Raw genomic sequence first — 25,073 nt, forward strand, 5'->3', positions numbered from 1 at the left:
ATATTTGAAAATAGTATTAGATATAAAATATTTAATATTAATTAATATGTATAATTTAAATTAAAACGAGGATTTTAAGCCACAATTGCCTCGTTGTTTTCTCTAAATTGTTCCTTTAATTTTTTACGTTCACATTAGCATGTTGCTCAATGAATGCTTTACTTTGAAAGTAAACACCGGAAGTCTTGTTTTTCATTATTAACTAACTTGATGCTTGATGTTGTTTGCAAGACCCTCAACAGTTCAACCAGATAGACTGGAGTCGTCGATTACGTCGAGGCTCTCTGACATTAGATCTCTTGGTAGTATTATCTTTGGCAGTTTGTATTTACTGTGTTGTGCCAGGCGTTATTTTTGTACTCTATTTTTATCGTTAAAGTCAAGCCGTTATAATGGTGAACCGGCTGGTGAGATTATGTTTCGCTTGGACCGATGCCATTCTGCGGGATAACTAGCTAGCTAGCTGAGGCGGTCCGCTGTGAGTATGTTCCTGTGAGCACCTCCATCTTCGAGTCTGCCAAGGCACGATACACAACGTTCACGGCCAAAATCAAGAAGGTAACGTTAATATTGGCTGCCATGATTGTTTTTAAAGTGTTTTGTATCGTAAGCTAGCTACGTGTTTCTTAACTGGCAACGGTACGTTAACGTTAAATAAATCCTAATAAACAAGGAAAACAAAAAGAAGATGCCGTTAAAGCATGAGCATGTCAAAGGTCATCCTGTCAAACTGTTCATAGTGCCTCCCAGGATCACTGTCTAAACGTTAATGTTCAAAATGTTTAGTTAGGTGGGCGGCTCCCGGTGGCGAATAGTGCATTACGTCGGCTAAACCAAAAATAGACAAAAACGTGGATGGAGCTGGGTCGGACGAATGCAACTAAAGTCTGTGCTAGCCTCCTGTGATGGCAGCCCAGCAGTCACTCAAAGCGAAAGCCCTTTTTTTAATGAAGCCTTCATATCATTTACCTTCATTATAATCATTTTGCCTGAAAATTGGTACACAGAACCTGTGATAAATTTGACTTTTTATGGGTCCCGTGCTTGGGTGTAACAAAAATGGCTCATAGCATTGAAAACATGTGACGTCACCACAACGTACCGGCCAGCGGGAGAATCGCTGCTGCGCATATTCTGTCGGCCGCTTATCACGGAAGGAAATAAAGAAGCGCTTGGCTTTCTAGCAAGCTGAACATAGTGGCCAAACAGCAGAATTGCAACATGGAAAGTCTAGAGGAGGCGCACGTTAAAATAATTGTATCCCCAGTGAAGTTGGTGGAGCACTAAACCGGAAGTAGCCGGCTCAGGTTTATATGCACCTGCTCTATGAGCTGCACAGTGCGTGATCAGTGCCAGTGTTCCAGGTCATTTTTGGCTCCATGATGGCTTAATGCTAGCCTGGCTCTGCCCTCCTACGTACTTCCGCTCAATTTTCATTTTCCTTCAGTACTCAAATCTTAACCGGTCCAATCAGTGAACAGAGGGAGTGACTGAGAAGGATTTGATTTTCCAGCTCGCTAGTGTTGAAGGAGTTGGCTAAGGCGAACGCTAGCGATGCTAAACCGACGTCACGACCAAACGTTAGCGATTTGTTATGGCAGATCCAGAGTGGCTCTGGGCAGATCCAATAGTTTTAAACTTCAACAGAGTTGAAGTTTATTGTAGACAGAGCCTTCAAGGAAGTTAACACTTGTCAATGGAGAGTGGCCAGATTCTGTACAAATGAAATGTACGGGAGTCTGGTAGGACCAGGCTAGCTTCATGCACCACTTCATAAGACTGAACGGGGCTCTGCCTCGAATGCTGTATCCAGTTTTTATTATACATCCATGGAGCAACTCCATTGATCTGAATAGGCATAATTTTGGGATCTGGTATCCAGTTATTATTATACAATCATGGAGTGACTTCAAAATTGTGCAGTACAATCTTGGCAAAGCTAATTTGCGAAGCTTATGAGCAGTCGCAAATTTCCATGTTACACCACGAAACAGGAAGTGGTTTTTAACTAGAATGTAGGCCTACATAATGTCCAATCTACCCCAAACTTTAAATGCTTGATAAAAGTCCTGGCATGAAGACATCTACATGCCAATATTGAGTTATAGCCTAGTCATAGCGCCACCTACTGGCAACAGGAAGTCAGCCTTATATGACAAACGTCATTTACATGAAATTTACACTGTGTAGTTTTCACCTGATATTGAGCAACAAAATGCACAAAAAACGGAGTCAAATTCCTTGTTTGTGTACACACTAACTCGGCTAATAAAGCTGATTCTGATGCTGAAAAAACATATCGGATGAAATATGATTTCACCAGCAGGAAACGTTATTCATGTGCACTTCACTCGTAACAGGCTACAGTCCATCTGTCGTAACTGATTAACCTGGTTATTATCTCTGATCAACTTTTTCAACTTTTTTTTATTTTTATAATAATAATAATTTCAAACCTGTTTTTCAGACTGTTTTTGCCGCCTGTTTCTTTCTCTGTGCCTGTGTAAACTATGGAGACCACTCAGGTGACTTTGGCTGTCAGAGGAGAAACATCCCCAGGTATGGCTGATGCAACAATAAAAAGTTTAAAAATGATCTTTAGCCTACATTTAAAAATAGCTATGTAGTCAAATGTTTCGTAATGCAATGTTATTGGCTTGTGTGTATATTGTGTGGTATTGCCAAAAGATAATACTCTTTCCCCAGATATTGAAATCATAGTTTAAATTATGATGTGTTTGTATATAAACACACAGTTTAGTTTAGTTATTCCGTGTATCATACAATCATTTAATCTGGCAAATGAAATAATAACTTGTGTTTAAAAACATATCGACGAAGATGATAGATGTAATCGGTTTAATGCAGGAGAAGTTCTTTATGTGCACTTCACTCTTACGTTCATAACGGGCCACAGTCAAAGTTCATCACTGATGAACCTGGTTGTCTCTGATTCACTTTTCCAACAGTTCTTTTTCAAATCCCTTAACATTTCCCCTACATTTTAGTTTAAAATATGCTTTACAAACAACAAGCGTTTTCTTGTTTAGGAAAGGCATTTCAAATATGTTTACATCTAAATATTGTAGTCAGAACTGTAAAGATTGTTTTTTTTTTAATGTTAGTCATCTTCGTTTTTGTTACATCGGGTAAAAGCATTGATCGTTGATAAAAATGGACAACGCGTCTCAGCTTGCCCCCACTGTACAAACGTAAAGCCAAAAAATCCTGAATACTGGCGTATAATCGGCGCGATAAGAACTACCTATGATGAAAAAAAAAAACACCATCTTTGGTGAACATTTTGGCCCCTGTCTTATCCGCTAACATGGAGGGGGTGGGGTTTATTAGCTATACTGCAACCAGCCACCAGGGGGCGATCAAGATGTTTTTTTCCTTCACTTTTGGGGAGCTGTCCAAGGGGGTAAGCCCGTTCTCTTAATGCATCCATGGGTAAGCCTCTCTCTCCACAATGCGTACCTCCTATGGCGCCATTTTGATGCTACGTAGATCCCACCCACTGTTAGCATTCCATTGACTGCCATTCATTTTGACGTCACTTTGACAGCGAATAACTTAACATCTGAAGCGTTTAAAGACTTTATTTGTCCATTGTTTATTTCTAAAGAAACACGACACTGTATAAAAGGCTCCATTACCTTGTACCTCACGTTATGTCTCCGTAGCAGACGTTTTTGTAAAAATAGGCTAACGATTGTGTCATAACCACGTGACTTACTGTCGCATAGTAGAGGAATTACCGTACAGTACAGGAGAAGCTCGCAGGCAGTTTCGACTTACATTAGCTGTTTAAGTTTAATTGCTAATGTTAACTAGCATTTTAGTTAGCAATAATTAGCCTGTGCCTATGTTTTTTCCTTACATATACCTACGCTCTCCGTCTCTGCTATATTGGGAATGATTGAGATTTCTCTTGGCACAGCTACCAGAAGACTTACAACTTTCGGACACGTTGCTCACGTCACATTTACGTCGTCTCTCTCAGTTGACGGCTGCGCAGTAACGCTCAGCCATCACCGGAAAAGTGCTTCTAATATCCTTCACTGGTCTCCGTCCAGAGCAACGGGATCTGTTGGTCCATTTCTTTTATGTCAATGGAGCTGTCAAGCCCTCCATCTTTATATATACAGTCTATAGGTAAACTGACAATTTGAACATTTCTAGGTGAGGTGATTGCAGTCGTTGGCAGCTGTGAAGCCCTGGGAAGCTGGAGCCATCAAAAAGCTGTGACCTTATATCCTGATGGCAATGATGGGTAGGTTAAACTTAATGCGTAATGGTTCACTCATGAAAAACATGCTTTTTAAATTGGTTTTCTCTACTAGGCTGCAAGCAAAAGGTGGTCTGCTTTTCTTGCTATTCTGTCTGTCTAAAATATAAATGTTTATCTTGACACCCTGACAGAAATGCATGGACTGCAACAATCACTGTGCCTAAAGGAGTTGTGTCCAAGTACCGCTATTTTAAAGGCTTCATTCTGGAACCAAAGGTGAGCAGAGTCTCCTGTCTTAATGGTGGTATAGTCCTAATAGACGTATTGATTTGCTCATTGCTCTCAAAGATGATCTTTTGAAAGCAGTATTGGCAAAAGATAAATACTGTTTAATTCAAAGTAATGTTTACATGATTTGTGATCATTTCAGCTAGGGTTGGGCCGATGAACGATGCCATCAGCTCCATGTCTTTTCATAATAGCAAGCAATCTCAAATCAATTATTGTCATCGGTTTACATAGTTGAAAGCTACTGGTACAATTGCAGAGGCACTTATTTTTCTAGTCTATAGAATGCACTCTTTTCTGGCAAAAGAATGTCACGATTGATAAGATGACAGACATCCTTTCATTCTTAGTGATGGATAGAGCTGCTGCAGCAGGTTTTATGCCCACGTGATTTGATGAGTTTGGATGACTCGCACAGCCCCAGTCCGCAGTCCGAGCGCTCAGCACTCGGTCAAGCAGCACAGCAGAGAGGAGCGACACACAGGCCTATACAGAGATGCAGCGAGATGCCGGAGAATGAATTAACAACACATTTGAATTTGAACACATTATCACAGTTCAATCAGTTAAAATCATAGTTCCTTCATGGGAGTAGCCTATAAGACTAACTCCTAACAATGATATCTTGGTCCATCTTGATATTGCACTGTGGTAATCGTCATACGCCTAACCCTAATTTCAGGTTTTATATCAATCCATACCTTTCCCGTTACAGCTCATCAGCAGGAATGGGGAAAATCCACTGACTTTGAAAGAGTATGTTGGAACCACTAGCTGGCTCACTTGAGCCTCTGCTGTATACAGTTGACGTACACAAACACAATGGGGACCAAATTTTCCCTTGAAAGAAAGAGACCGATAATAAGTCAGAGTCAGACATTTACCTGAAAAAATGACCGTATCTAGCTTTCTCTGAGTATTATCTTCTACTGTTGGGTGTGTTATTACACCCAACAGTTGATGCCAGGCAATAACATCTGCAAGTGTCGTGATTTATTCATGCAGTCGGAATCATGCTTGAAATTTATGAAACTGAAGTTACTCATTACATACATTCCTGTAGAAACTTGTTAGCAGCAATACAGTTTTTAAACTTATAGACCATGTTTTTCAAAGTTATAGACATCATAAATGTGACGCTACTAACATATTGTTGCTACAGTTAATGACATTATTACAGATAAAGAGAGCAGCTTGTAACTAAAGAATTTTTTTTTTTTTTCCTTCTTCACTAACAAATCAACTTTTCAGATTTCAACCCATGGTGGCTGACTGCCCCAGCTGGAGATTGGTGACTATACCAGCTCTAAATCCTTTCTCACACTCTGGTCCAAAGACGGCTCTCAGACCAGACTGAAAAGTAGTTCAATGTATCTGATTTGAAAACCCTAACATTGTTCCAAATATTGAAATTGCAGAGTGCAGGTGATCCCTGTCAAGTGATAGTCAATGTGTGGGAGACCCATCAACAACCCCGCACAATGAGCCCCACAGGTATAAAACAACAACAAAGAACGGTGCACGGTTTGGTAAAATGTGTCATAGTCAAACCCCCTATAGACACCCCATTCCCTGCCCAATCACCATATGTAACAGTAGCCCATTAACACTAATGTAGGGTCAGTTCTAACAAATCACACTGACAAAGGAGGTTATTATTTCAGGCATAGACAAGTCAGATTTTTGGTTTGTTTTAGGCAACTTGTACATGTCAAAGTTATTATTGGCACCTGACTGCAGCGTTTCCTCCTGAACCACTGTCTGTAATTTACGGTCAGCCTCTCTTGGCAGTGTGTGTGTGTGTGTATTCTTTGGCAAAGAGCAGGGGGCCACGCTGGCTGGAATAATCTATAGCCATGGAGGAAACACTGCAATGCAGTAGCTGTCATCACCTGATATTGTAGACCTCTCTCGTTAGATCACCATTGTGTTGGCCTAACACAGACAAAGCTCATTCAAAACGTTTGCACCCCGATTTCCTTTTTCGACCCCAGTCTGTCACCTCATCCTTTTTTTCTTTTTTTTTCCTCTTAGCAAATCCTACTACAACACTTTTCACCGTACAATAAGAATCTGTTACAAATACGAGGTTTCTTTTTAAATTTAACCCAGATTTGTTCCGTTTGTGTGGTTTCATAAACTTGCTAAATTAGCCCCAGTGACTCATGCTCAGAGTCGTAGTTAAAGATTTATTTGGAATCGAATAATATTTCACCTTTTTTAAGGTGACTCTTGAAGTTGAGGCAAATCAAATTCAGAGGCCTGAATGTGGCATCTTGTTTTAAGAGTTCAAACTAAGATTGGAACTCTTTGTACATAGGAAATGCTCTGGTATTGATCTGACCTCCAACGCTGTACTGTTGAGATTCTTCTATCCTGTTTCTAACTCTTCTCACTTTTCCTTCTTTGCAGGACCACACCAGACTATTGATGATGGACAATTTGGAACTCACAGTAAGTTGGATAAAAAACAAAAACTATGAAGCCACGGCTCACTACAAGCACAAAAACTATAACTAAAGTGCTCTCTACCTTTATATACCTTTTACAGGTTGCAGGTTTACAGCATGTAACTTCTCCATCAGATAGAAATACTGTAAAACTAAATTGCTTACTGATTTGCCTAATCCCTCTTGGAAATTGCTATCCCTAATAGACCACATTGTTGTCACTTCCTCTGTTTTAGTACATCAGAGGTTTTTAACCAGAACAAACGGGTGTCTCTTGCCTGCTATTGTCACAGCCAGTTCTCTGGTCAGCACTCACGGGAGACAGAGTCAATATACATTGTCATCACGTGCTTCCTGTCTCTGTCCTCTCTTTTTATAGATGGGGTGAATTGTGTCGACTCTGGGTGGCTCACATGCCAGACAGAGATCCGCCTGCGTCTGCACTTTTCTAAGAAGTCTCCCGTGTCTATCACTAAGAAGAAATTCAAGAAGTCTCGCTTCAGGTAGGGATGACACCAAGGCCAAATTTAACCTCTTAGCATTTTGCCACCTTAAAGAGTGGTAAGGGTGGGGGACGGGATGTTGAGTGGGGGATAGCAGGTCAACAGTAGACTACATAGAAGCAGTATACAGCATTTAAAAGCTGGGAACCTGAGGATTAATTTGACATACAGCACAGCACTTTGGGTCCATTTTTCGAGTCCTAAATCAGAAATATAAATTGATGAATTCATTTATAATTGATTGAAATAAATTGTGGGGGTGACCTCTAGCTCGCCCAGAAGGGTGTGCGTCACATGTAGGCTGAGTCCTTGGCAGGGGCCCAGGTTTGAATACAACTTGCTGCCCTTTGCTGCATGTCATTCTCCCCCCCCACCCCCCCTCCTCTCCCTCTGTGAACGTGTATAAGAGCTTAGTACATTAAGATATGAGTTTATGATGGCCATTCTCATGCTCACTTATGTCTCATAAATTGTTGCAGCCGTTTATGGGTTAATACCATTTGCCACAAAGATTTGGTGCACAATTTAACAATTTTTTACCACTCGAAAATTGATAAAGAATTGTCATATGTCATATGTTTTGATGCATTCTTTATTTAGAACTACATGTGACTTTCAGTATGGCCATCACTGTGTATTTGTTTGACTTTTTATTTGACTTACCCATACAGAATCAAGCTGACATTGGAGGGCTTTGAGGAGGAGATAGATGAGGACGAGGATGAGCTCAGTCCTACGTGTTTGCACAGGATGACCACCACTCTGGAGAAGACCACCACTCTGGGGATCAGTATGATCAGTGCCAACAGCTATAAGTCGCGCCACTCGCAGCCTGAATGTGGGTATGGACTGGGGCCCTCTCAGTGGACTGAGTACAGTATCCACACCATGTACCCAGACAACCTAGAGCTCACCTTTGAGTTCTTTGAGGTAATACTCTTGTAAATACGGCCTCTGATAAACCAGTGAACCCATTTCTTGATAAGCAATAAAAGTAGTTTTCTTGACTAACAAATACACGCGACAAAGGGAATTGTACCAATCTCGTATATCATATGTGCTTACAGGAGGATATGAGTGAGCATGTAGTCCAGGGGGATGCTCATCCAGGATATGTGGGCACAGCTTGCCTCCTGTCCTCCTCTTTCTCGGAGAATGGTATGGACATCGGAGTAGCCACGCTTCCAATTATGGCTCGGAATTCCAGACAGACCATCGGGAAAGTCCGAGGTAAGGTTTTGCACAAATGAATTCCACACTGGCTGACAATTATCAGCCTATGCAAAAGGAAGGCAGGAAGTTCACACAATGCACATGGAAAAACCTGTTGACCTACTTTGATCCTCTGTTTTAGTGGATTACCTGGTGATCCGGCCAATCCAGGCGTTTCAGTGTGACATGAGCTCCTCCTTCACCAAATACTGGAAGAAAAGAAGTACACTGCATGTGGGCCACAGAGGAGCCGGCAGCACACACGCAGCCAAGTGAGTCATCACATCAGTCTTTGACTTGGACAGGATAGAGTGCCTTGCATGATAGAAAACAGACCAAAATAAATAGCTCATAGTACAACAGTGTGTGTCAATAGGCATGTATACTTCTGCATCTGTCAACAATTTGTTTTGTTTTTTTCAATTTGTGTTTTACAGGCATCAGAGAATCAGGGAGAACACAATAGCTTCATTCAAAAGCGCTGCCATGCATGTAAGTTACCCCTAGGATTAAGGCATAAGTAAATTCTTTTAACATGACTCCTGTCTAAATTGTGTGTTTCTTTTGTGTATTTTAGGGTGCAGCCTATGTAGAGTTTGATGTTCACCTCTCCAAAGATGCAGTTCCTATTGTATACCATGATCTGACGTGCTGCATATCCACCAAGAAGGTAAAATAAAGGCCTGTTGTACTTGAGGATGGACAAGTGTTAAATCTGAAATGTTATACTTCTCGTTTGGTATTTTTGTTTTTCCAATAACTAACATGATCTTTAGAAAAATGCTAAGCATACACAAATGTATGTCATATGGATGCTTATTTAAAGCAACACCAAAGATTCTTTTGTACCCTTTTTTTTAAAAAATAATGTTTCCAAAATCGTTTTATCGTGGTTCATCAACTCGTAACAGGATGAACGGCACTCCTGCCTTCACTTTGCGGCCCTCTACCGGCTATAACCGCACTATGCAAGTTTGCCAGATCGGGTAGCGGATCTGTAGTTCGAATGAGACATAATGGACACAATTCCGCTTCCAACCTGTACGGGGACCGAAGAGGAAAAGTGCTTTGGTGTTGCTTTAAATTTCCTTTTTTCTGACTGATAGCCGACCTTTGTTAACCAATCATTAACCGTAAACGGTTAACCGGTTATTTATTCACATCCCTAGTATGTCACAATTTATAAAAAAAATAATAATAATTTCATTTTTTTCTATCCCCTTAACAGAAACATGACAAGACGTCTCTGGAGCCTGTTGAGGTGCCAGTCAAAGACTTGACATTTGATCAGCTGCAGCTTCTGAAGGTAAAAACCTGGAATGATGGCCAAAACTATGCAAATAAGACCCAAGTTGTTATCTATTATCTAACATATTTTTTGATGTTAGTTACCCCTGTGTTATTCTTGCTGTGAGAAGTCAAAATGTCTGTTGCATAGTAGTGCTTCCCCTACAGTTAGGAAAGGTGCATCTTGCATATGAATAATTTAGAGTTGCGCAGTCATGCACAGAAACTGCTTAGAAGCAGTTGTGTAACTGTGACTTCCATCAGCCAATGGATCCTGTCTGGGATTAGTTATATGGTTGAGGAAGAAGAGGGCAAAGCATTCTACTAGTTCTCACAATTTGCAAATGGGTGGAATGCAAATAGTTAGTTGAATGATGAAGAATGTCATCATATTAAAATACCAAAAAATATACAGTTTTAGCACTACTACTAATTTATTATAAAAAAAACAACTGAAACTGTAACTAATGTGTTTACATGTAATGATTTGTTGATTTATAAAGTAGATAATGAATGCTTTGATTTGTTGCACAGCTGGTCCATGCCACTGCAGTGAAAGAAAACGATCACAAAGGTATTGTTTGTGTTTTTTCACCACTGTCTGCCAGGAAAAAAAGGTGGCACGACATGTTGAAAAGCAACAAGCTTTCATTTCTGTATTGTTGAATATAGTGTTACTCGTGTACAAACTGTAATACAATCATGCCAGTCTTTTGATCCACAAAGCAGAGTGATGTAAGCTGATCAGATTATTTGCAGATGATATATGTGATGTGCGTTAACAGTCATCTGTTTGGTTTGTTGCTCAGATCTGCTGGACGATGAAGATGAAGTCGATGAGCATCAGCCCTTCCCTTCACTCTCACAGGTAAAAAGACCTTACGATGATCATGGGTATTAAATAGCTTATCTAATCAGTATGAACTCTTCTTCTTATCTACACATATGTAGAGATGAACAGTAAAAACTAGGAACACCTTGGCCTGTCTGGCAAATCGCCGTGAATTACCTGTTAAATAATTGATACATGATTTGGTTATTTATTCATTACTTACTACTTCTCCTTGTAGCCTGCCTTTCGGTCTTTTGTCATGTCAAAGTCACACGTAAATGAACAGCATCCTTCATCCGTCTTTTACAGATCTTCCAGGCCATTCCTGAGCATGTGGGCTTCAACATTGAGCTCAAATGGATCTGCCAGATGAAGGTGGGTACAGTTAGTCAACAAGACCAATGATGTAATCATTTGCTCCATAAATGGGGCTTAGGGGATCTCCAGTAGAATAAAGAATAGCACTATTTACTTTTTCTTTGTTTTGACTTGCTCAAACCTAACACGCGTATTGCAAAGACTGTTTGTTTGGATTGTAGAATGCAGTGTGAAATAAGGATGTATTCTGACTGTAAACTCACATGATTATTGTTTTTTGTTGACAGGACGGGTCATGGGATGGCAACCTATCATCCTACTTCAACATGAATAAATACCTCGACATCATCCTGTCCTGTGTTCTGCAGAAAGGCGGAAAAAGACGCATTGTCTTCTCCTGCTTCGACCCAGATATCTGCACCATGTAGGCATTGATAAGGCTGTATAAACTGCATACTATCCAGAAACGCAATAACTTCCCATGGCAGTGCAGTTTTTGGCTTGCATAAATTAATTATTCATTTATTATTATTATTATTCATTCATTCATTCATCAGTTTGGATTGGGTTATTAGTCAGTCAACAGGATGCAGTTATAAATGCGTTTGGCAGTCTACAACTGCTGCTGATATCTTTTCATGTGTTTCCCTCAGGGTGCGTCAAAAGCAGAACAAGTACCCCATTCTCTTCTTGACTCAGGGAATTTCAGAGAAGTACCCTGACATGTTGGACATCCGCTGCCAGTCCACTCAGATCGCCATAAGTTTCGCCCAGAGCGAAAATATTCTGGTGAGTATTTGGTGCAGAAAGTCAAATAATTATCATAATGTGTCCACTGAATTTTCCAGACTTTTGTATAACTTCTACAAAAACATTTAATGAAAAGTTAGTTCCACACTGTTTAAAAACCTCAACTCTGTCAATTAAAGCTCAATTTGATGTCTATTTCCATAAGCACTAACCCATTTGTAATACACCGCTAAGGCAAACAATGTGACAAGCAAATGGGAAGACAGGATTTGGCATGTGAATTTCTCTTCACTTCCACACTAAAGCAAAAACGTCATCATTTCAGTGTAGGGGTGGTCGACATAAACGGAACAGAAAGTACACTGGTAGGAATTTGACTATACAGTGCTGACTGGTAGAGGCTTATTTTTTGCTGACTCAGCCAGTCAATGCTGCGGAAACACTGTGCTGTGTTTGGGTTTACTTTAAGGTATTCATTTTTAAGGATTCGGTTATTCTATAGTATTACAAAAGCAAAAACAAAACCTTTTATCCAAATCCTAAAATTGAAAACTGATTACATTCCCAATGAACAATATTTGGGTCCAGCCCTACTCTGTACTATGTGAAGTATGTCCTATAATACAGTTAAGATCAGGCTTCAGTAATAACTGCATTAAGTTGCCTTACCAGTGTCATACCCCTTTTTTAGAAGCATTTATATTGACATTTTAAGATAAACAAATATAACGTGATGTTATACTGTTACCATCTGTGCTTTAAATTACACCTAATATAAATTGAAGGCCATACCACCCAGCCTTATATTATCCCTATGCTAGTTTAAGTGCTATAAGTGCACACATTTGGACCCCAAAAAAAAGCAAAATTGTAATAAAACAGCAGGATTTGTACTTTGAAAGGATATTTGGCTTGTATTAGAATGTTTTGCACCCTCCCTTAACAAGCATGGCTGCTGTCCCCTTGAGCAAAGGACTTACAAAAATAGTTCCCTCCCACATCCCACAAAAATAGACCCCTCCCACATCAGACCACAACAGTCCACATCACAAACAAGTCCACCTGCATAGCTCTGTCAGCTGTCTTCAATCATCCTAACTGGTTTTAGCAAGTGCAAAAATGGAGGCCAGCCAGCCTGTCTGGTTGCAACATAACCCGACAACGTCACTTGTTGCGTTGAAGGCTCATCTGGAGCTGAATTAGCTAACTTTCTATGTGCTACATAAAATATTAACCAGTGTTTAAACCAACATAGGAGCTAGTAGGTAGGCAGGTAATAGTCAATTTTATTTTGAAATGAACTTAACAAAATTGATGAACAAGACCACTTTTTCCTCACTGGACTTCCTTGTCTGCTCCTTTAGGGGATCAGTGCCCACGCTGAGGAGCTGCTGAAAAACCTTTCCTACATCGGGGATGCCCAGTCTAAAGGCCTGGTGGTGTTCAGCTGGGGAGATGACAACAACGAGCACGAAATCAGAAAGAAGCTGAGAGAGCAGGGCATTGATGGGCTCATCTACGATAGGTAGGTTAAAATGCAATATACTAATCTGTGGCTGCCATGTAGGTCCTTAGGACCTGGACTCTAGCAGTGTAGACCACAAACGCAACCCTTTCAGTTAATGTGGATGTTCAGCATAAAGCAACAGAGTGGTACAAACTTTACTATCTCAACATGTTTGCAAAACGATTTTACATTCAGTTGTTACGTTATCCTGCCGTTTCAGTTCTGATTAACATTCTTATGTTTGTGATAAGGATTCAAATGCAGGGCACTGACAAGGATGCAGATGAAGGTTAACAGGTTGTTTGCATGGGGGATGGGGAATGGAGGTGGAATGAGCTAGGAGATGTCTGGTTGAAGTAGAGGGCAAGGAGCGCAGAGAAAGGGCTGTAGAAACTGGGACGAAGCGGATGAGTGAGCAGAGAACGGTGTGGCTTGCTGAGGTGGCAGGTGGATTGCTGGCAGGCTGATGAGTATGGTCCTGAAGCACCAGAAAATACTACGGTATTAGGCAGGGCCAAATACAAAAAGGAGATGAATCATGAGACGACTAGTCTCACTAGAGTGGCCTAAAACGTTTAGTACCACTGTAGCCGATGGAACAATTTGGCGAGGAGTGGGTGAAGAAGCGAGGCGACGAATCTATCCAAATGTGGCTCCTCTACCAGGTTCCAGGATGGCCAGTGCCTCGTCCAGCGGGTAGGCCTCCTTCGCTCTGCCACACATCCTCTGCTGCCGCAGCGAAAGAGTCCGCTCTCTGCTGCCTCCCAGGCAGAGGAAGGCAAGCTCTGTAGGGGCATGCTGCCTGAGGCGTGAGGGCCAAGCCGGCGTGCTCTAGCCCAGGCATGACTCACAGTGGGCATGTAGGTCATCATTAGGCATGATGCATGTACCCCACCTGGCAGCATGGACACATGCAGACACTCCGGGAAGACATGTTTTGTGTCAGATACATGCTTAGCGCTTGCTGAAGAAAAATGGGAATCACTTGTCCGGTCTCATCGCTATTTATACGCAGGTGCGACCGAGGTGAGGGCCACCCAACTGGTGGCCATGGATACGTTGTTTTTAGTGCCGCGCATGGGATAAACACATTAGCAACGGCCTTAGAATACAAAATACCTTTTGGAGATGATATACTGTGGAGTTGATGAGTCAATGGAAGCAGCTGTGCAGACTGGACAGGTGAGGTGACTGAGCCGTAATCAGGAGGGAGAGTGCCAGGAAGTAGACACACACACACACACACACACACACACACACACACACACACACACACACACACACAGGGACAGACAGGGGAGCACAGGAGACGCTAAAGAAAAAGGGAAAAACGACAAAGAAAACCCCATAGTCACATCCTAGACCGTGTTACCCAACACCACACTGCAAACTTTACAGTACACACTGTCCTGTTGTCTTTGTTCAGCCTGAAGCCACGGTCATTAAGCATTGCTGTTTAGTTTTTATCAATTTTGATTACTGCATTCACAACACTGCTCCTTGTTGTGTCACTGTATGGTCAAAGGCCTTTCTTGTCAGCACAGTATTTCAGAGTTCAAGGTTATATCCTCAAGCATTGGCAGACAAGTTAATCACTTGGCATCTGCCATAACTGTTGACAAAAAATGGTTTGATTTTCCATTGAACATTTTGCCTGTGAATGTGAATCTGGTAAACAAGAATGCTGTTACATAAAGCTTGGGTTGCTAGCAGGTTGAAAGAGTTTCCTGAGGGCCTGTTTGTTCAGCCCTTTCCGTTCTGTTTTACACTATACAGTGACGTTTGATTGCACTTTGGCCCAGACTTTTACAAACCCCTGCCGAAAGCAGACGTAACGTCATTTAACATCTCAAGTTAAGCCATTTGACAGCTGTGCCTCTTTGTCAATGCTTGTTGCCATAATTCTGACACACACACACACACACACACACGCACATGCACGCACACACTAAAATAGAGACATAACAGCACAGGGTGTTCTGTACAGTTTGCAGTGCAGTGTTGGGTAACAAGCAGAGTGTGCCATATTATGATGTGCTGTGTGTGTGTATGTGTGTGTGTATATATATATATATATATATATATATATATATATATATATATATATATATATATATATATATATATATATATATATATATAAGAAGAATGTTTATCCCTATACTCTTTACTGTGAATGTTTTTTTTTATTTTTTTTATTATTTCTATAGAAAAACGTTTTTTGGATCAACAAAACTCAGCTATATTTTTGTATGAATGACATAGAAACCCAGGAGGCAGCAGTATACACTAACTACTGTCCTTTTCCTTTAGTATCTGTGAGGAGTCAGGAGAGCAGGCAAACGTCTTCCAGGTTGAGGAGCAACACACCCTGCAGGAGGTCATTACAGAAGAGACCCTAAAGAACGCTAGCTGCTCCTGCTACTCCATTCCCTGCTCCATGGCTCCCTGCATTGGCTCCAAGAGCTGCTCTGGCAGCGGAGAGTCAGATTCTGGCCTCAGCTCCTCGTAAATATCCCTAAACCTCAATGGACCACACAGCACAATACACACCCAAGAGTCTGTCTTGAGTGTGTATGTGCAGTGAAGTCTTAAGAGGACCAAGGTGGGAATGAATGATCAAGCAAAAACTTTCAATTACAGATTGTGTCCATTGCATCTTCACAGAAGTTTATTTATGCTTTCTATTGATATCGGTGGATTTTTGAATTTCTTTTCAGGACAGTATTTACAGAGGTCTTAATTATAGTGGAACAATTGGGAAATTATACAGTACATCACAGTGGATATTTATTTAGCTATTATGTTGCATCGCTTCACCGTCTTAAGTGCTCAAATTGAATGCATACGATATTTTAAGGGTGTAAAAGTGTAACAGAACTGCACATTGTATGTAACGGAGTTGAGGATGTAGCATCATGTGGTTTTTCTGTTTATGCTGCTATATCTTTTCTGTGCATGTAGCCATTATACCTCAACAGTTTTATTTCCATTGTCTCAAATTGCAACGAGTAATAGCTACTGATTGCTATTTTAGTTTCAGCACAGAAATAATGGGGAGGTGCAGGTTGCCATTAAGAAATGCTCACCTCTTTGTGGATAGTCTACAGAAATTAGAAGAAGCCTCCGTGATTGATTCATTTTCTTTTGAGTGGACTGTTGAAAGCAGTTGCTTAGTCTTTTCCACACCTCCTAATTTAATTTTAAAGACTTGTTACTTATTATTGTAAATGATGTACCGAATGCCATGTATCCTTTTATTCTTTTTATCTACTTGATTTATAGAAAAGCAGAAGAATGTTTAATTTGTGACGTTGTACATACATACCACAGCCTTATAAAGGGGGGGGGGGTGGAAATCGGGTCCGTTTCTGTTTTTAAAACCGCCAATACCTCACTCATTATCAATTAGAATTGACTTGAGTTGATATGTGTGTACAGAACGAACAAATGCTGCCTATACTTCCTTTCTATAAATCCTATTTAACTTCACAACACATACTTTTTATTGCATGCCAGATATTTTTTTTGGCACAAATTACACTTGAAATAATGACTGCTTATTCATATGATTAGTATAATGCAATGACAATGCAGCATTTTGAACACGGCGAAACAAATCCATGTATAGCATACGGTCTGTATATCGGTCTCATTGCACAATCTCTTAACTACAAACTAATGATTGCGTCGTGCATGGTCTTGTAAATCTGTATGATTCTACTGTGTTATTTTAACTGCCACTTAAGGACAGACGAGTGTAAAAGGTTAATGTAAATTAAATCAAAACCTATATTTCTTCATTTTGTCTTTGACTTTCGTCTTACACATCCAGTAAGTTGAGTTTTTTTTTGTTTTTTGGTATACACTTTATTTGGCTGCCGACTCGTCTTGCTTATCAAGTAATACGGAGTGATTGTTTTGAATAACTAGGAGGTTGTAGTTGATTCCTTGATCTGGAATGACTTGCATTTTGCTCTTTTACTCGAAAGCTTCACTGTAACTACTGTAACACCATTATCATGACACACTATGATATAACATTTTTAAGTTTAAACTTTCAACTAGTTCTGACAGAATTATAGAACATTGAATTATTCACAAAACTAAGCTTTAAAGAATAGTTACACAATTTCCCTGATTTACTAAAAAGAAATTAGTCCGATGCCTGTGTGAGCATCCAAACAGGTTTTGCTTGCTGTAATCATTCCTCTTAATGCTGGCCACTTAAAGATCCCTTTCTATTTGCAGACGAAATCCACAGGGCACTAGCTAGGCCTCTTTCTATTGCACAGATATAACACACAAATGACATACAAATATGTATGCAAATACCATAGTTTGGAGGCCAAGGACAGACCTGATCAGTCCGTTTAGACTGCTGAACACTGGTCAGGCCTGTTAATCCAGTTAACCACCTACAATTCGGCCTGCCTAATCGGAAACTTTGGGTAAGAATGCCTTTAGTTGGACTAAAATGGTTATACTTGGTAAATGTTACATTTAAATATTATAAAATAAGGTAAAAACGGTGCAGTCTGGAATCCTCAAATCACAATTTGACATTTTATAAACTGACTCATTTACTCAATAAATTAAAGATTATTCCTGACTGACTTATCAATTGTGAGAAATAGTTATTCATTTTAGCCTGACTATTGGAAATGTTAGTGACTTAGTGATTTTAAGCTAGTTTACTCTCATACATGAGCCCATCTTACACAAGGCTGTAAGATAAGGTAAGAACAAGTGGCGTTCAAATCTGCTTAGATTTACTGACTCCACATAGCAGCACCCAAGAAATGTTTCTCGATTAATAATTAACAAGATAACACATGCACACTCAGTAGTAGTAGGCGCCACTCCCAATGATAATATGGGGTTTCTTTTCTTATGATTCTCTTTGGCAGTAGTTATCGGCATGTTAGACTTGTAACATTTGGTTACAGGTTTTTACGACAGCATTCATGCGACACTCTTGAGTCTAGTGTCTGTATACTGCCTGGTTCCTACTGGTTCCGTCTGGTCTGCTAATGTCCTGCAGGGCAGGGAGGTGTGGGCTGTCGGAGCAGAGTTATCTAGTGGCAGTAAACATGTACAGTGTCGATTACAGTTTTTTGCATGGCGTGGCTTGACGTAACATTAAGAAGTCTATTCTCTTTATCAGCAAACTGTAGCCTACTTAAAAACACCTAAAGCATATATCTAACCCTAGCTCTTTTAGACTCTTCTATTGTATGGCCAGAACCTTTTAATGTAGCGGGTCGAGTTGGAGCTTACATACTCTGTGTTGGAGTTTGAAGGAATGGAAAACATTGTGTAAACTGGCATTCGTTATTAGTAACACTTGGGCTTTTCCTGAATGTCTACTATATCTATTAAAAGCAAAAATACTTGAGTGAAATCTGGTCTCGAGGATGTTGAGTCAGTTAATGTTTTAGCGCCCTCTGTTGTACAGAAACACAACGTACACTGATAATTCTGCTTCTTTAGGATTTTTCTTCTTTAGGACAGTACTGTATTATTTCTTTAAGTGGAGAAGTGGAAAACTACGTGATGTGATACGGTGTAAAATGTGTTAACGTTAATATTTTCGCGAAGCGCCATCAAGACGATGCACTGGGACTAGAATCAGCTGCACTACAGTTAGCAGCACTTTGGGTTAGTGTCAGCAGCGTGGTCAGCACGCATTCTACTGTCGGGTCAACATTTTTGCTATCTGGGAAAAGTAATACAATTGAGTCAACTAAACTCAACATCGACGTATGCAGTTGTGTTGATGACCTTATGTGCAATGTTGGGTGGATATTTACAGGAACTGACAAAACAAAATTTCTCTTCTTGTCCAGGCCGTTCTCTTAATACATCCATGGTGCAGACAAATTCCTCAATGGGAAAATCAATACATCCAGGGAGAAAAAAATCACGTGAACGCCATCAAATATTGCGTAACACGGTATAGTGAGCTTCATCTTTCACTGGGATTTGTAGTTTCTTTTGCGTTGAAGCCAACTGTGTTTGTCACGTCAAGCACGCAAAGTCCCGCGATACTAGCTGGCGCACACCTACGCTGAATAAACCCATCAACGGTAATCCTCACTGTACACAGCGGAGTTCTCTGCGGTTATTTTCTGCTTCAAATAAAGCAAAGAAATGGACAACACTGGGAAAGAGAAGGAAGCGATTCAGCTAATGGCCGAAGCTGACAAAAAATGCAAATCCTCCGGCTCGTTTTTGGGAGGGATGTTTGGAGGGTAAGACAGCACTGCACCAAAGAACAAACGGCTAGCAAGCCTTTACTGTCAGCAGCAAAGTTGGCACGCAGCCGATCTTTATGTAGCTAGACATACATTCAGTTAGTTCTGGATGGATTCATTTGCAAGATATTGTAGAAGTTTCGTTAGATATTAAACCAGTGGTACCACACGTGGCATTCAGTGTAACAATTCCTGTATGTCAGTTAACGTTAGCTGTTAGTATAAACAAGCCAGCAGATCACGAGTCTCTCTTGGACCTAGCTAGCGTTGGCTTGCAAGCTACGCAGCAGACTGTTTTTAGCTAACTACTTAGAAGGTTAAATATCTACTTTGGCATTTATTTGCGACCTTTTCTATAGTTTGACACATTCTCCGCATTGTGCAAGGAGGAATATGTCAATGTTGTTATATTGTCTGAACAGTGGGCTACATTTCATTAAGACTCCAGGAATGTATTTCTGTAAATTACACCCTGTCCTCAGGATGATAACCAACACAACACATTGTCTTCTCTCATAATCCCTGAGGCAGTGTGGCCGTGAATGCATTGCTTGTAACACAACACCAGTATTTATCACCGTTCCATTTTAATGTTAAGTTACTTTAATTAGTGCACTTATTAACACCTGCAATAATCCCCAAAACACATTGACCCAAGGTTTCTTAGAGGTTAGAGGCAGGCAGATGCTGTTATAAGATTCATGCTGAATGTTTCAGCAGTGCAATTTAGGCGGTTTGTTTCAGATTTGTATTGACTCTATACCTTGATTATGTGGGATTTAAGTACAGGAATGACAATTGGACCAAGTCAGAAATAAAGTCCACAAAAATGACAAACCGAGGCTACTATCTAACTAACTAGCTAACTAATTTACAAGATTGTACTTATCCGACTGATAATAACACAATAAACTATAATCATTTTCCCCTGTTATTCATTATGTGATTCTCGTTTCCCTAATGGCTGTCATGACAAAGGTTACAGACACTCTGATTCCTGGTGTTATTTCAATCTAATTAATGCATGTCATCATTTATTTGAATATTTTTCCATGTCATAGAGGCAAGGAAGGCTTTGTTTACAAAGGGCCAAAATACAAAAAGCCAGCAGTCATTGTCTTGCGTGACTTGGCCTTTTTTCCAAAGTCTGTCCCAGGTGACCCCCAGATGTTACTAGTTGGCAGTTCTCACGCGTGATAACTCTGCAGGCTGTATACTGGTAATTCTGTGGCTGATGAAGCAGTGATGTAATCCTTTACCGTGATTGAATGGCCAGAGTATTATTACAACTCCAGGGAGCTCCCAGGGGTCCACTTCTTGTCATGAAGGGAAGGAGAGAGATATATAGTGCCTGTGTAGAGGGATTTATATAAGCCAGTCCACGAATTTGAGCATTGCATGAGTAATGCCGCGACTTTGCAGGTCATACAGTACATCACCCTATAGTGCCAATCTGTATTCGATATAACTTCAATATGTAGGTCAGACTGATTATTTTTTCACCAGTTTAATCTTGGAATGCCTAAGTATTGTACTTTTCTACTTGTTTTCAATTAGGTACAGCTGTTTTCTTTGTTTCTTTTCTCTGTCTAGAGGACCTCAGAAAGTGGAAGAAGCATGTGAGATGTACTGCAGAGCCGCCAACATGTTCAAGATGGCCAAGAACTGGAGTGGTGCGATAAGCTGTTTTCTTGCAAAAAATATCCACATTATCAATTTCAACACACTTGAGACGCTGTAGAATTATGTGCGGGGGGGGGGGGGGTTTGGCACTATAACTGCAAAGCGCAGCACTTGTGAAGGTGCCACGAGTAAAAAAAAAAAAAGAAGGGAATTATGTGCATAAATTAGAGTGTAAACTAAAGGCAAAGTTTGGAGTATGTGTGTAAAAGTTTCTGTCCTCTTCTTTCCTCTGTCTTCAGGTGCTGGAAGTGCGTTTTGCAAGGCAGCACGTCTCCACATGCAACTGCAGAACAAACATGACTGTGCCACCAGTTTCATTGATGCAGGAAATGCTTACAAGAAGTCTGACCCCAATGGTGAGACTACGTGCTAACTTATTTTTTTCAAACCATATCTTACATTTGAGTGCCTGCATTTTTATTTCCCTTGTTTAGATAAATATTTGTACTGTTTAGGTATTTAAATGTTGACTCTACAATAGGCAGTCACTGTCATTTATCACATCCGTGACTAAAAGACTTATCACTAAGAGGGTTTTTCGTGACTACTGTTTTAGTAAGGATGATTAGCTAGAGGATTCCCACATCTAGCTGTGTGGAAATAAGGTTATAAAGGTGGGACATGTCCTCAGACAGAAAATAAGTCAAGTCTCCAGGGACGAGTCATTGTGGATTGAGTTTTTATTTTTCTAGATTACCAAAATATTTGTTGCCCCCAGGCTGAATTCTCACAGGTTTGACAGCAAATCAGGGCAGTTTACTACAGAGTTTATAATGAGGCAGATCTGACTTATTACAATCTGCCTTAGTTGCTTTGCTGTTAATACTTACAAGCAATAGATAAATTATAATGTGCTAGAGTTATTGCCCTTGGAATGGCATTTACCATTAGTTGATGTATAGGTCTAGGGGATGTTGTATTTGTTTTGTAGGGGGAAAAAAGTGGATGGTCTTGCTTGTAGTTTTGTTTTTTGTCGTATATTTAGCACTGCATGCAACATACAAGAAAGTTTGATTGTATCAGTCATCTCATTTCACCCTGTTGAAATCACACAGCATGCCGACTGATTACAGAATGTGGTGCTGTGCGTGGTCTGTTAGATTAGCATCATTGTATGTAGTATGTAATAACTAATTGTTCCCTTCTCTTTGCTTTATGCTGCCAAAAGAGGCAATCAAGTGTTTAAATGCTGCCATCGATATATACACAGACATGGTAAGATGCATATAGAAAGTGGCCATATCATTTTTAGTTTTTATAGCTGAGAAGTGTTTAGTTGTGACTCCTACTCTCCTTTGACTTACTGTATCAGTTCTGATATCGCATCATCCAGATGACTGAAAATCTTCGTTCACACTGACTACGTTTACATGTTCATAATATTCCAGTTTTTGCCCTTATTCCGATTAAGGACGATATTCCGATTAAGCTGTTAACATGGCTAATGAAAGTGAATATTCCACTAATATGTAGCTGTGCAAAATGCGATTTTTTTTTTATTTATTTATTTTTCCCCTCCCCCCCAAAGTTTTCCAGCGGTGGCGGACTTGTTGGACCGTGCGAACACAGCGTCCCTCTTTCATTCCTTCAACCAGCTTCTCGAAAAGGTCGGCGTAGCGATGTGTGCGCATATCCAAAAACCTGTTGATATCCAAGTCTTTGATAATGTTTAAAAGTAGCTGTGTTTCTCCTTATCAGGTCTGCAGACCTGCAAACTGTTGGCTGGGCTGACCATAAGCCGTAAACAGGCAAGAGGCTGCAAACTGCGGTTAAAACCCCCCGATTGAGATGCATATTCGGAATGAGCTGTTCACATGTCCAAAGAATGCCTCTAAACCCTGAATAATGCTGGAATATCCCACGTCTTAATCGGAAAATGCTATATTCAGAGAAAGGGCTTTTTCGGAATGTCCAACCGGAATATGCTGTTTACATGACCTGTATCAAATTCGGAATATTGTCATATTGGGAATAATGGTGGAATATTGGTGTGCATGTAAACATACTCACTGATGCAGCCTTTCCTGCCACTCCAATTTTATTCTTTGGGCCATCTCATATTCATAGCAGACAAGTTTGTTTATTTAACACTGATACCTTGATCAAGTTGCCTACTTGTTATTCCCTTTAGCGAGGATTCATTTCAAAAACTTAAATCTTGTAGACGCGAAGCCGCAGGCTACAGCTTGACCTCGCTCTCTGCACCGACAACGTAACGCAACATTTTGACTCGAGAGGCGTCTGTGGATAGATCCAGTTAGTAATGACTTCTCCTCCTCCTCCTCCAGGGAAGATTCACCATCGCAGCCAAACACCACATCAGTGTCGCTGAGATCTACGAGTCTGAACTGGTGGATATCGAAAAGGTAATGTCACATAATCAGGGGTCACATAGTGGGTTAGTACTAATAATTGTTAATACTACCACTATTATGGCTTATTTGTTTTGAGGAGCACAACAGCATTTGTTGTTCTTCTTTTGTACAGGCTGTTGCACATTATGAACAAGCAGCGGACTACTACAAAGGGGAAGAATCCAACAGGTAATGTAATCTACTGTAAATCTTTTTTCAAGCGCGCGCAATATTTGTTAAAGGCAAAATGTGTCAAACCATTCTGAATGAAGTATTGTAGTGCTGCAGGGACGTCCCGGCCTACAAATCGTATCCTACTGACTAAAGAAAAAATCTGATTATAATGTGATTTTTTTTTTTTTTTGAGAGGATCCTCTCAAAAATCACCCTATAATCATTCATTTTAATATTTTTTAATGAGAATAACTAAACAAAAATGACCATTCCCTCCAATATCGTGAATCATATCGCAATTGCAATATTAGTCAAAATAATCGCAATTAGATATTTTCCTCATATCGTGCAGCCCTAGTAGCTTCTATTTCTATCTCCACACGGCTCCGACGGAATCAGAAATGCTCTCGTTGATAGGAGCCTTTTTTCCCCCATTTTGACTCATAGCGGGTGAAAGCACAGCTGCCACTAACGACATTAACAAGCGGATGCAAGTGAGCGGACACCAGGGCCAGAACAAACACGGAGCACACTCATTATCGTTATTAATTACACCTGTGTCTTCCCTGCTGTGACGTGTCCAAATATCTGCCGCTGAAAAAGGGCCCGTCTGCATTATTTGAGAAGTTTGCTGCTATGACAAGCAAGGCTGCAGTTACCAGGGTGTTGTATGGAATTCAGATCTTCTCCCCCATGCTGGTGTTGTTACAACAAGTTAGTGTGTACACACATTTGCATTTATTTCAAAATGCCTGGTGCTTTTAAGACTGCTTCAGCTGTGGAACTAGTATGAATGAAGAGCCGTACTGCAAACAGTAGGCCTTTCTCACAGAAGACCTGTTCTGTGACATGCCACAGAAGCAAAAGCACAGGTGTACATAATAATAACCGTAATAATGGCTCTTTTACATATACAGTGTGCTGTTTCAGGGTCCGTGGAATTGTGCATGCCAGCTTGCTATCGCATTGTTATGACTCACTAGGAAAACTTAAATAGAACAGAGACATCGTTAATGTTATTAGTTACACCTGTGCCTTTCCTACTACGAGCGTCAAAGAAAGGCCTGTGCTCAGAGCTCCGTCCCATCACATTTACTTTCTTGATTCCCCATTTCCTAGTGTCCCATGCTATTGAACTGCACAATACAAACTTTCGAAATAACAGACGAATGATGGGGGTGTGAATCGCACATTTTATCACAATACCATACATCAATTCTTTGA

General features: G+C 40.4%; 2 protein-coding genes across 4 annotated transcripts in view; both read left to right on the top strand.

Moving 5' to 3' along the window:
• The first annotated feature begins 201 nt into the window (after positions 1 to 201).
• On the top strand, positions 202 to 17,184 carry gpcpd1 (glycerophosphocholine phosphodiesterase 1). Of its 3 annotated transcripts, XM_078274082.1 has the most exons (22): positions 202 to 558; positions 2,468 to 2,559; positions 4,186 to 4,276; positions 4,426 to 4,510; positions 5,238 to 5,278; positions 5,774 to 5,813; positions 5,941 to 6,016; positions 6,935 to 6,976; positions 7,352 to 7,475; positions 8,147 to 8,405; positions 8,543 to 8,705; positions 8,830 to 8,959; positions 9,125 to 9,179; positions 9,265 to 9,357; positions 9,916 to 9,993; positions 10,509 to 10,548; positions 10,784 to 10,842; positions 11,116 to 11,181; positions 11,412 to 11,548; positions 11,778 to 11,913; positions 13,239 to 13,399; positions 15,695 to 17,184. In XM_078274082.1, the coding sequence occupies exons 2-22, from the start codon at positions 2,511 to 2,513 to the stop codon at positions 15,891 to 15,893; spliced, it is 2,124 nt and encodes a 707-aa protein (XP_078130208.1). In that variant the 5' UTR covers positions 202 to 558; positions 2,468 to 2,510; the 3' UTR covers positions 15,894 to 17,184. The 3 variants fall into 3 exon arrangements, with proteins under 3 accessions (XP_078130208.1, XP_078130209.1, XP_078130210.1); XM_078274083.1 differs by lacking the exons at positions 5,238 to 5,278; positions 5,774 to 5,813 and having other exon boundaries at positions 203 to 558; XM_078274084.1 differs by lacking the exons at positions 202 to 558; positions 2,468 to 2,559; positions 4,186 to 4,276; positions 5,238 to 5,278.
• A 2,220-nt stretch (positions 17,185 to 19,404) lies between these two features.
• Positions 19,405 to 25,073, top strand: part of napbb (N-ethylmaleimide-sensitive factor attachment protein, beta b) — a 9,797-nt gene continuing 4,128 nt past the window's right edge. Inside the window, exons 1-6 of the mRNA XM_078274301.1 lie at positions 19,405 to 19,635; positions 21,232 to 21,311; positions 21,561 to 21,677; positions 22,490 to 22,536; positions 23,610 to 23,687; positions 23,809 to 23,864. Of these exons, the coding sequence (XP_078130427.1) occupies positions 19,535 to 19,635; positions 21,232 to 21,311; positions 21,561 to 21,677; positions 22,490 to 22,536; positions 23,610 to 23,687; positions 23,809 to 23,864 (479 nt within the window). The 5' untranslated portion in view covers positions 19,405 to 19,534. The remainder of the gene's footprint in view (positions 19,636 to 21,231; positions 21,312 to 21,560; positions 21,678 to 22,489; positions 22,537 to 23,609; positions 23,688 to 23,808; positions 23,865 to 25,073) is intronic.

The sequence above is a fragment of the Sander vitreus genome, chromosome 18, assembly GCF_031162955.1.
Source record: "Sander vitreus isolate 19-12246 chromosome 18, sanVit1, whole genome shotgun sequence".
Classification (NCBI taxonomy): domain Eukaryota; kingdom Metazoa; phylum Chordata; class Actinopteri; order Perciformes; family Percidae; genus Sander; species Sander vitreus.